This window comes from Argiope bruennichi, chromosome 7 (assembly GCF_947563725.1).
Source record: "Argiope bruennichi chromosome 7, qqArgBrue1.1, whole genome shotgun sequence".
NCBI lineage: Eukaryota > Metazoa > Arthropoda > Arachnida > Araneae > Araneidae > Argiope > Argiope bruennichi.
In genome coordinates this window covers 4,313,086-4,326,657 of record NC_079157.1, presented here as the reverse complement: position 1 = coordinate 4,326,657, position 13,572 = coordinate 4,313,086, and the positions used below count along the sequence as shown (strand labels likewise).

Here is a 13,572-nt window from a genome sequence, read left to right as displayed (position 1 = left end):
TTATGTATACACTAGAGAATATTTTTTTTAATAATTTAAATAATGTCTCAAAATAATATTCAATAAAAATTTCTTTGATTCGCCATAAAATTCCGCTTTTAGTTTATTTTCAAAAGAATTTAAAAGACAAAAATAATAATATTTTCTTTTATTTCAATCGATAAATATACTGAAAAAGTCTAAATACAGTCCTTTAATCATAAAGAATCATAATTGGTGAAATATTCTAGGCAATCCAACTTTTAAATTTAAAAAAAAAAAATTCTTCCTACCACCAGATCTGACCGAGTTATGAAGATTTGAATATCGCTATTTTAGGACAAACAACAATTTCACAATTTTAAATTAATCAGCCTTGATGAAAATATGGACACTGATTGGCTGTCTTCTTTGAGAAAATCAATGGAGTGGTTAAAAAAATATTGAAGATAGTAATATTAAAATATTTATTAGCCACTCAATTTTAGTCGCTATAGAGAGAGTCTTCCTTTTATATTTAAAATGTGAGTGTCTCAATAATATTTTATTAATGATGACTCATAGGGTCAAAGGTCTGTATAAAAATATGAAATTCGTTATTTATCGGAAACATTTATTGACACAAACTGCATAAATTAGTGTTCTTCACTTCTTTTAAGAACGATTTTTCCTTTTAGATATATATAACTAACTATCTGGAAATTAGGTATTAGAAATCATGATCGTGAAATTCTTTTATCTAATTGACTTGGTCAGCTGGGCAGTACACTTTCTTGAAGTTGGTTGCGATATTTCGTATTTTCTTCTTCTTCATTGCATTAATTGAAAATTCCGAGATTGAAATAATACAGGGTGTTTATAAAGTCCCGGATCCATTTTGATGTTTAATAACTCATAAAATAATAAAGATAGATTTAAATTAATAACATAAATGGTTAAATAGACTCAAAAAGTTTCATGACCCTTGTCAATGAACTTCCACGTGTGCCCCCTTCGTCGCACGGAGAATATCAAGTCGATAGTCAATTTCACGCCAGGTAGCGACAAGCATGTCGGCATCCACAGAGCCATTTCCGCACTTTATGGCGATTAACAATGCCAGAAACATGAAAGGATGCTTCTTCGGAGAACATTATGCTCTTCAGAAAATCAGCAGCATCTTCTATCCTCCTTAGCATATCTGTTGCAAAGGCCATCCTCCTAGGCCTATCGTTCGGTTCCAAAACTTGAACAATTTGAACTTTGTATGCCTGTAGTCTTAATTTTTTCTTAATAACCTTGTACACCGTCGAAATTGGCATATCCAATTCTGTTGCCGCTGATCTCACAGATATTCTAGGATTGAGTAAAAATGTCTCTCTGACACGCTCAACATCAAAATCACTTGTGCAAGGACGTCTGGAACGTTTCTTATCTTCGATACTTCCAATTTCTAGAAAATTCTTTTTCCACCGCAAGATGCTGTTTTTGGATGGAGGATCTTTTTGGTAAATTCTTCTGAAATTTCTCTGTGCTTGCACTATCGATTTCATTTCTATGAACCACCATAAAATCTGTGCTTTCTCTTGTGGTGTATGCATTCTCCTTAATATCCTCTCGAATAAAACATCACATACAAAAGTACTACATAGAACAAACACATCAAAAGTAAACATAACATTGCAATAGTTGCCAAAAACAAAAGAGAGAAAAATGCAATTAATAAGCAGACAATATTTAGAAAAGTACAGATATTTAGACTGGAAAATGAAATTATCTGAAATTAACCACACCCGCAGACGATATTTACAAAAGTAAAAATATTCAAACCTGAAAAGGAAAATATATGAGTTATTCCATCAATAAATGCCATAAGTGTGTTTATATCTTTATTATTTTATGAGTTATTAAACATCAAAATGGGTCCGGGACTTTATAAACACCCTGTATGTCGCCGAAATTTTGCATTTAAATTGATGCTGACAAAGAAATTTAATTTCTGACCTAATCGGTTATCTATACTTATAATAAAACTCAATGTGTGTGTGTTGGCGCTCTACAGGCCAGACCATTCAACCTACAGCTACCAAATTTGGCACATGTATACCTTGGAGGCCGGAAATGTGCACCTGGGGGTTATTTTTTCGAATTTTTAATTAGAATTTTATTTAGTTAAAAATTAAGCGAAATTTTGGCGTGTTTCTGCTATAACTTCCGAAAATATTACCACATAAAAAAGATTTTTAAATGAAGTTAAAGATCAAAAATTTGCCTTTTAAACGATACCAATGTTTTAACCTTAAAATTAAGTTTCTATTTTTAATTAATTTTTAAATAAATATTTCAACTATATTTTTCAACAATTTTTTTCTTACAAAATAAAAATAAAATTTAAGCTGCACGAGCACGTTTTGCAGTCATGGGAAAAAATTAGCTCTTTTCAAAGTGTTGCCATCACATTGATTAAAGCTCCAATTAAAAATAAATTAAATCTTTTTGGAAATGAAATCTGCAAAATATAAATTTCAGCAGGCGTCTGTAGAAAATGAAACAAATATGAAATATTATTTTTTCTAAAAAATAAATTCAAGAAAAATTATTTTATGATCTTTTACACTCTCTATATTATTAATCCAATAAATCAGTTACATTTTAAGGCAAGTTTTGTTTAATATGAACAGGATATCCATTCAAATCGGGGCCACACAGCTAATTTGTAAACCTTTAGCAATAGACACAAATCTGCTAAAATGGTCTAAATGGAAAAAGATTATATGTAACTTGATTCAATAAATAACGAATTTTTGATTTTACATAAAGCTTCTGCTGTGGAAATCACGTTTAACAAAATGTTCTTGAAACACTAATATTTTAAATAAAAAGAGTTAAATTCCAATCAACTAAATCAATTACTTATTTATGAAAATTTGAATATCACTATTCAATAAAAAAAGGATAATTTTATATTTTCCATCGATCGTTTCAAAGAAAATACGCCAATCAGCGCGCAGGTTTCTCAAGATTAATTGACCTAAGATTATGAAAATGTTGAGTTTTTCTAAATTTTTAACATTCAAAACTTCATAAATAAATCTTAGTCGATCGTGGAAAATAGAAACATTCATTCATTTATTTAAAATTTGGTGTGTCCAGAATATTACTCAGAATATGATACCTTACTGCATTAAATTTAGAATTCATAATTTTTTAAATATATTTATAAGCCGGAACAAAATATTACTATCGATTTCATTTCAATCCTTTTGAAAGCAAAACTAAAAACTGAATTTTATGCTGAATCTGAGAAATTTTTGTGGAATTATTCTTTTGACATTACATAAATTATGAAAAATAATTTGTAGTTCACATAAGACTTAAATACCGAGCGATTCTGTTTGCAATACTCATATTCAATAAAAAATAATAATAAATAAATAACAATAAAGATGATAAATAAAATAAAACGCTTTGTTTTATTAAAAAATATCTTTATATTAATTTCAATTTCAGCATTTCCACTTTAAATTAAAGTTGAAGTTTTACTGTAAATGACAACAAATTAGGAAAATATATATAGTAAGTTGAACGAAACGACAGTATAAGTTTGGTATGACTATCAAAATTTGAAGATTAAAAATGTTTTGTTTGCGAATCTATTAAGAGACCAGTTACTTAAAATATTTTATTGAAAATTTTAGCTAGCGGTAATACTGGCGAACCGGCTGGTCGCCAAAGGCGGCTAGTAATTCATAAATCGCCAGACATGCAAATGAATGTTGGAGCTCAAAATCAAATTTTATTTACCACAAGATATATGTAACTATTAACAAGACTATTAATTACAGACTTTATGCTTTGTAATATTAAGGAAATTAATTTATTCATTTATTTGAGAATGCGCGCTAATCTAAGTTATTAGATTTTCTGCAATGCCGTAAAGTACAAAATAGACAACATTAAATGGACACACAAAGAACAATTCATCACAAAATAAACGACAAAAAAATACACAATATAAACGTAAAAAAAAAAAAGCACATCATTCATTTATGTTTTTAAAAGTTATACACATTCAACCCTAAAAACATTAACCCTTTCGCCTTCCTCTCCCGTCCGCGAAAATATCTCCCCAGCAGTTCTCTGTTTTTCGCCTCATTAGAACAAACAAAAATAAAAACTCAAACAAGTAAACATTTAAAAAAAGTTTTAAACTCTAAAAGAACGCTTGAAACGCGTTACGGCCGCCCTGCAGAAGTTTCACTTGAACGCGCTAGACGCGTTACGGAAGGCGAAGAGGTTAAAAAACACACTGAAAGAATGATTATTACCCTGCCTTTACACTTTTCAAGGAAGTAGAGGAATGGGGGATTTAAACAGTACGCAAGTGAAAATCCAAGTCAAAACTGTTCGGAAAGAAAATAAAGGTAATTGTTTCACAAACGCACAATATTAATATTGTACAGAATTTCATTCTCATATAAATATCCAGAGTGGATTACTTTCTGATGCTACTCTCCTTTTGTTATTCTGCTCTCCATGACCAGGAGAAAGGTAGTTAATATATACAGTACACACTCTAGTACCCGGTCCAATGTAGCGGAAGGGCAGGCCGAATAACAAAAAAGCCAGATAGGCTGGAGTTTTATGAACTCATTTCTTTGCCCGCCAATGCAAAAAGATAAAGTTTTTATATTAAACTAACTGTTATGATACGTCTTGTATCGCTTCTTATTGAGTACTAAGGCCTCCATTTATCTCAAGCCAAGTAGAATGTGGACATGGCAGCAGCCTGGTGAATGCAAGAAGCAGTTGCCGGTAACGTATCGAGTTAAAATAGGAGGCTCTCTACTGGTAATTTATATATGTTTATATAACTCCGGAGCTACATTCTTTGCTGTTATACCAGAGTCTAGTCGCTGTATAGGGCGTAATTTCTCCTCCAAAGTCACATCCATCATTCATTTTGAAATTTTCACTGTGGTACACTTAGAAAAACATTTAAACGCTCTAAGTACAATTTACAAATACTGTACGTACTGTGCAGTTATAATCAGGACCAACGGCAACAATTGAGGTCCGTTACACACTGACGGAACAATGAACAACGAGCAGAACCCTGCTTTTTCCTGTCCAATTTTGCACATGGCATGTAGGAGGATCGTAGCAGACGCCCGCTTTCGATGCCTTGGCAATGTTGCCAATGCAACGCCTTTGCCTTCCTAGTTCCTGCCTTTAATTACTATAACAGAAAACAAGGACGGATAGTACGAAAACCGGGTAGTCGCGAACCGGATACTCGGGAGTGCACTGTACTTTTAATTTGTTTATCTTAGAACAGATAATAAATCACTTAAGATTCAACACATATCTTTCCTCTTAATGCAAAAAAAATAAATAAATAATACAATATATACAATTTACAATATTAACAAACATTTATTTCAGATGAAAGCCACATTTACCACTATCTACTGAAATATGCCATACAAAACGGATTTCTATTTGTTTCGCTAATTGTTTATCTCTTCTATCTGCCATTCAGGCTCATAAAAAAATATCGAAATCATTTTTATTTCCTTCCAAAGATGTTGCCATTATTATTCGAATTCTTTTTTTAGTTTATAATACTATTAAGCTTTGTTTTTCGATCTTTGTAATTGAATAATTTAATGTAAACAGTGAGAAGTAGAAATGTTCATAAAAGTAATTTTGTGGATTTTAAAACATTCTGAATATAAAATAATACATTCATTCTGAATATAAATTATTTCAAGTACAATCTGAATACATTCAATAATTACAATAATCTTATGGCACAAACATTCATTCGGATTATAATACATTCTAAATATGAATTATTTGAGGGAGACCAATGAAAGGTCAAAGGAAAGTAAAAACGAGGTTATACTGCATTTATTTAAAAGTTTTAGGATACGCATAAAGAAAAAAAGGCAAAATAATTCGGTACAAACTGAAATAAATATATAAATTACAACTTCTGGAGATGAGGAGAGTATCATATTTTTCTACGAAACTCTCTGCCACAGTTTGAGTAATCCTTTACAAGCACGTAAAAATACGATCATAATTTTTCGACATATTAAATATTTTAGGAGACAAAAATCAGCTAATTTCCTTAATAGCGTAGCATACTTAAATCCAACCACGTTAAAACTCTTATCAGCAGTGGCTGAGGAGAAGAAACTAAAAATATCCTACGAAGTTAGGGAGTTCATTTTGCTTTTTAAAATAAAATAAGACGAAGGTGATCCAATACTTTAATTCCTGACGTAATTTATTCTTGTCACGCCACCTGTTGGCGAACTATTTTACACTTTTTCAATTAATGTCTCATGTTTGAAAAGACGGAATTTGTTTTTGCACTCACTTCTTGATGCAGTAAAGTTTTCACATTTCTTTCATTTGCAGAAACTTCATGAAAAATCATTATTTTATGCCTTAAACTTATTTTCAGAATTTAACTATCAATTAATCGATTAAAGCATTTAAATTTCCAACCCATGTGAATGGCATCATATTATAGAAAATATCAGAAACAATAAGATTGCATAGTAATAACAAAATGGTAAAATAAAAGCCAAAGAGTAGGAAATAATTGAAATGAGAAAAATCAGCTTTTCAGTTCCCTAAGGAAAGAATGTCTTTTACAATTGAATTCATTAAGGTCACAGACAATGCAGCGATTTTTTATACCATATAAAATATAGTATGCGGTACAGTATAATGCAAGAAAATATTTCAGTTTAATAATTTTGCTGATTTTTTTCTGTACTTTATATCTACAGATCAATAGTAATTAGACTAGTAACAAGGGGATTTTCGACATATGACAAAAAAAGTAGATAAAAGTGTTGTTATATTTCAACAGAATAGCAAGTAAAACGCATGTAATTTTATTCTCTCTTATGTCATGCAGTTAAGTTCAACTGCATCATTCCGAATGTAACCACTATTGAAAACGCAGTTAGAAATGATTATGAACAAGATGGAGAAGATCCTACTGATCCAGAAGAAGAAGTGTGCAATTTTTTTACACTTTCGCTTATTATGAAGCATGCAAGGAGAAACTATTGCAATTGTCATAAAATTCAAACATGAAATTTTGAAGAATACTGTAGACCTCTGAGAATTCAAAAAATATGTTTCTGGAAAATGTCTGACCGTCTGTCTGTCGCTCTCTGCTTTCAGCTAGACGGGTGGCATGTGGTACATGGCCTTTGTACCACGTTTGTAAATATCTATCAAATTTTGAACAAAATCAATTTAGAGAAAGTCAGTCTGTTTAGCTGTTCGAATATAAATTAACACGAGAATTACAAAAAGCAGAGAGCTAGATGGATAAAATTCGGCATAAATATCTCTCTAAAATCTATAGCAGACCACATATCAAATTTTCAGCAAATCCAACAAGAAATCGGTTGTCAGCCTGTTCTTTTACAAACATGTAAACAAGTTAACTCAAAAATGCAATGACTTAAATATATCAAATTTGGTATGTGGTTTTGTAATCATAATTGTAATTGGTATAATTTTTGTTTCAATCGATTGAAAAAAATGCGTCTAAAACACAAATTGGATTTTCGGATACTATTAACCGCATGTCATGGATTAATCGCCCAAAACTCTCCAAAGATCATATGAGAGATTCAGCAAATTCTAAATTCTTGACAAAAGTTAACCCATACCAATACATAGATATGAATTTTTAAAAACTGAAAATTGATTTTAAAAAAATGTCTTTGTAAACATAAGGCAAAAATCCTATATCTGTACTCCTAAATAAAGAACAAGGATGTCTATATATTGCTTGTAGCTTCATATTTTATAAGATTTATAAAGATACAAATGATCTAATAAAATCATCCTAAGCTATTTGACCTGGAGTCAGATGATTCATGATACCTATGCCAAAACTTCTTCAAATGCAAGAACACTTAACTCGTAACTAAATATTAAGAATATCAAATTTACATAAATTGTGAATGTTCAGAAGAATTAAAAATGTTCTTCAGACATTTCATGCCATGAAACCAAGACCATACCAACAGGTCACGATTTACACTGCTCAAACGGTGCTAATTTATCTATACATCAGTCCTTGTGAAATAATAGAAACCAGCCACCTTTACTAACTAACTTGTGTGCCTAGATTATTGATTTTTTTTTGGATGTTAAATGATTAATATGGAATGGGTTTTTTTTAAAAAATTTCACCTTGTTATTTGATACAACTGAAAAACATGAAATCAAACAAGTTAGTTTACTGCAAATTAAAAAAAAATGTATATGAGCAAAATAAAAGAGGAAGTGAAAATCTTACTAATAATTGCAAAAGCAGACGATCGAATGTTTTGATAGATGAATTCCAATTCCATCGTAAAATTCAAAAACAGATTGTGTATCAAATTCAATTTTTTTTAAAAATTTAAATTAAGGGAGAGGGGAATTATACAGAAATCAAATTGACATCATTAATAAGACACCGTGTTCAGTCTTTGAATCTAAAGTAATTGTTTTGAAAGGTTTGGATATCCATTTTTGTAGGCAAGTCATGGCAATAACTCATCTGCCGACAACAAAGCCTATATTTGCACTCGATTAAGCTTTGTTTGAAGCATGTTCCCTGATTTCTTTTATAAACTTTTTCCTCTCCCTGAATGGACTTTTTAGACAGAATGAGCCCATTCAGAACATTTCCAATAATATTTTGCAGCTCCATTTATCATCTAAGTAGAGCGATAAATTCAATGCAACCGTACAAACGTTCAATGAAGCAATCTGGAATTCCTATGATAGTTTGTTTATGTTTGATTAATACCATTGGCAATAAGACAAAAGAATGATTTTTTTGCCACGAATGTTAGCGTTTTATATATATAGATATGCTTCCAGTAATCTGATCATAATTTAAATCTTTATTTAGCAACAAACTTATGTGTTAAAATATAATCAAAATAAAAAAAATTTTTTAAACAAAATTTTAGTCAACATTTTTTTTTATTTACATTATTATACATATAATGCATTTTGATATATATATATATATATATATATATATATATATATATATGTTTATACTTATTTCATATTCATTAGCTGTTGCAAGGAATCAAAGTATCTGCAAGTTGTTTTGACTGTCGTTGTTGGCAAATTCTATTTAAATTTTCAATAATTAAGATTATCTGCAAATAAATAAATATAATATAAATTTCATAGTATAGAGCATAATAGAAAATTTTAAAATAAATTAAAATGCATTTTTTTTAAAAATCTAAATTTAATAAATAAAATATAGGGCAATACAGGGTATCCAAAACGATCATTTACATACTTTAAGAAGTCAGACATGCAGGGTAAAAAATCATTTTAAAATGAATTTATCAATGCAAGAGAGGGTTAAGTAATGGGGATCTATCGGAGAATTAAACAGAAAAAAAAAACAGGCATATGCATAAAAATGATGTGGGCATTGCAAATTCAAAGGAATATAAAATAATAATAAAACAAAAAAATAACATATGAATAACAACACAGAAAACATTACTTCATAAGGCAAATCCTTTGAGCCCTTTTTTTTTAAAATATTTAAAAAGCTTTCTAGACTATATTTTATTTAGTATGTTGCGTACAACTGGTAATATTAAAATATACAGCAAAGATTGAGTAGAATACAAATTCCCAAAGACATAATACTGTGCTATACCACTGAAAATTTATATTCTGCTAAACTTATGCTGCATATTTTATCAAATGTTCATTTTTTGTCAATATCATTTTTTTTTTAATTCACAACAAACAGCCTATTGCTAAGATTATTCACTGAATTTGTAACAACATGTTTTATTGCAAAAAATTATTTATTTCAGTATACCTGCCCAACACTACAATTGTATTAACAATTTTTCATTCAATTATTAAATATAATTAAATGAATTGAAAAAAAAGGATTAGCAGACACATAATTTAACTGCCTTGGTATATTAATTACTCCTCAAAACTTATGTAATTAGAATTTTTTAATGTGCAATCTATCTATCTCAATCAATTATTTGATACTATCTTTTATTGACACGAAAAAATAACACTCTCAAAAAGTGTTGCATTTGTAACAAATACTTTTGGCCAATTTTACTTTTTAAAAATTAACAATTACTTTCTTTGAAATGTTTAGGACAATCTGAAAATAACTTTGTAAAAATATATTTTTACAATTCCTGGCCCCATAACAATATCCAAGCCATAACAGTAAATATCAAAGAATTAAATCATTATTTTTTTCTAAAGGAATACAAATGCAATACAACTAGCTATTTTTTTTCTGTGAATTATTAAAAATTATGTCAAAGAATAAAACTATCTTCAGTGCCTTCTAAAATTTTTAACTCTTGCTTCAATAAGGATTGAAAAATCAAATGAAATTTTAAAAAAATAGATTTAAAATAGGATAAGTAAAAACTATAAATAAGAATAAAAGAACATTTAATTTGAATAAGAATAAAAACTCAAAATGAAACTTAAAACTAGAACTAGCAATTATAATTCTTACAAGAAAAAGAATTTTTCAGATGAATTACAAGAGAAAGATATGAATTTATGAAATAGTAATCACCTTTTTGGCTTTGACTTTAACTGCAGTAGGAATTTCATCTTCTTTTTCATTTAGTTCCTTCAAAGAAGGAAGAACAATTTTCAGCAATGACTCCAAGGTGATAATGTCATGGAACAATAAATATTCCATAAAAACCAAAGCTCTCTAAAATAAAGAGAAATTTTTATATCAAAAGAAATGCCTTAAAAATTTTCTGTCTAAAGAATGCCTTTATAGAAATATCCATAACTAAAAATAATAACAACTTCAAATTGCAAAATATCATGGAATCATAGATACTTTACAATAATTAAAATCTTTTCAAAAATTAAATATTTTTTAATGTATATAAAATCTTACTCTCAATAGTTTATCCCTTCAATTATTTAATTCTTGAAAAAAAAATGTAAAATGTTAAGAGTATTAAAATATAATAATAAAATTATATATTTAATTTATTGAACATTTTTTATACTTAGATAAATTATGCATATTTTAAATTCCCACTTTAGATCCATATTCAAATTATACATTGATTTTCAAATTTAATCTTTTAAACAAATAGTAGTGGAAAAACAATAATTTACTATCATAAAATGAATAAAAAAGAAACAAATATTCATTAACATTAAAGATTCCTTTTAAATGAATAAATATCATTTGAAGTTATTATAAAATCAGCTACGAAATCAATATTTAAGGTCATAAAACTTATATATATATATATATATCACACAGAAGGAGAGAGCATAAGAAATGAAAACACATTGTTACCAATTGAACATTTTCCTCATTTTCTGATAATTTTTCAACAAGAAAACTAAGCACTTTGTCACAGTTTAATGATGAACATCTGAAAAAACAAAATTATTTCAACTGCCTTAATAAAAATTACACAAGTTTAGAAACCACACTGTCTATACACAATTTTTATGTAAAATAACTGAGGAGAAATGTAATTATCTATTTTTGGTGCACAGATGTCCAATCCTAAGCATTCATTCAGCAATTCTCACCAATTTTGATGACCACATTTTAACACTCAAAACGGAAGTCCTCTTTTAATCATACTTATACAATATACATAAAGCATACCAAATGGATTGCAATACAGATAAGTAGCAAAATTAATTGCCAGTTGATCTAATTGTCAAAACTGAGCACTAGAGATTTTATTTTGCTATAATTCTAGAAAATGAACTTCTGTTAATGTATCTTAACATCATAAGCTTTCATTTTGAAATAAATTGTTGAAATTGACTTCCTGTTAGTTAACAGGGAAACTTAGTTCTGATTTCTTTCATTGAAAATATACAGCGAAATAGTGTTTTTGAAACTTCTTTCAAAAATTGAAAAGGGGAAAAGGCATTGACTATGTATTTAAGAGATTGTGAGCTTTCATACGAAATGAATATTTTTTTAATTGATATAATAATTGCTGGTTGTTTGTATATGGTTTACTGGTGCAAAAGTCACATTTGACTATAAGAACATGGCGGTTGCAGCTGGAAAATTCTATTGCAATTTTTACACTTAGAAAATGTGCAGTGTTTTCATTCAGATCATTTTCACTAAAGTTATCAAATTTAGAAGTTCAGCTCATTAAGTTTAAATCACTTTTCCAATATGAAATAAAAATGAAAGAGGGCTGTCCACCATTGGTGACATAGTCAACAATTTCATATGAAACAAAAATTAGTAACACTGCATCCCAGTTGGGGTTGTTTTTTAATTTTCCTTGTTATTTAAAATTAGGCACTTTCATATCAAGTTGGTTATCATTTAAACAAATAAATCACAATAATCTTTTACACAAATAAAAGTTCATATGCAGTTCATATGTAAATTTGAACATGTTTATTTGTATATTTGACTCAACTGAAGTGTATTTTTCCCAAAAATAAAATTAGCAGAAAAACTTCTGTTAGAATTTTAAACATAGAAGTGGGAAAATATCAGTATTTAATTCAACATGTCAAAACTTGCACATAATTTTATTTTATATTATATCATGTTTTACACACACACATACGTACATACATATATATATATATAATAAAGCTCTAAAAACAATTTATTTTTGAAGAAACCAGCACTGATTTTTTTAAGTGGTTAGAAATATTTGATCAGAAAAAATAATAAAACAATTCCATTATAAATAAATTCAGAAACTGAACCTTAAAAACATTTTTTACAGAATTTTTAGAAAATTTTAAACTAGAAAATTATTTTTACGAAAAATTTATTAAAAACTTTTAAAATAACCAGCTGCAAAAATTAGCCAGGTCCCTGCAAGATTATGAATATACAATTATTCTATATAATTTATTTATAATAGAACGGGGAATATAACTTACAAAAAGCTACACCATAAACGCGAGTAAAGTATTAATAAGGAATTTTACATAAGAAATTCAAATAATTCTCATGATTAAAATAATCCAAAAAATTGCCATCTCAGATAATAATGTTTTAGTTACGATAAAATAAGTTGAACAGAAAGAAAAACAGAGGAAAAAATTAGACTAAAGTTTACTCTATGCTTAGAAAAAGGATTAATATTATATACACCTACGCATGTTATATTATATTTAATAATGAAATGCAAAAATACCTCTCATAAATTTTTATTTAGCATAGGGAGACAACAACCTAAAACCTTGTTAGGGATTTATATAGAACTATTTAGGATGTATCAAAAATCTTATCTGACAATTTTTGATTGCAAATAAATAGTAAAAGGTAATTTTTATTTCACTTCTGATAGGCAGATTTATTAGGTACTCTTAGACAGATTTCAAGATTTCAAGTTTCCATCATTTATATAAATGATTTATTTAATTGATATTTTATGTTTATATAAAAAAAAAATGATTGCCTTACTGACATAAAAAGAGTCCTTAGCAGAAAATTTTGTAAATGCTGGATGAAGTGCACAGAAATTCAAGCTTTGACACTTACATTATGGTTTCATCATTTGTTTAACATAACTGACTATCTGTTCT

The 13,572-nt window shown here is 28.3% G+C and overlaps 1 protein-coding gene across 1 annotated transcript in view; it reads right to left on the bottom strand.

Annotated features, from left to right (window-relative positions):
• Positions 1-9,057: 9,057 nt before the first annotated feature.
• Positions 9,058-13,572, bottom strand: part of LOC129976756 (AP-4 complex accessory subunit tepsin-like) — a 28,842-nt gene continuing 24,327 nt past the window's right edge. The window contains exons 11-13 of the mRNA XM_056090487.1: positions 11,342-11,420; positions 10,589-10,732; positions 9,058-9,161 (exon numbers count right to left, since the gene is read on the bottom strand). Of these exons, the coding sequence (XP_055946462.1) occupies positions 9,072-9,161; positions 10,589-10,732; positions 11,342-11,420 (313 nt within the window). The 3' untranslated portion in view covers positions 9,058-9,071. The remainder of the gene's footprint in view (positions 9,162-10,588; positions 10,733-11,341; positions 11,421-13,572) is intronic.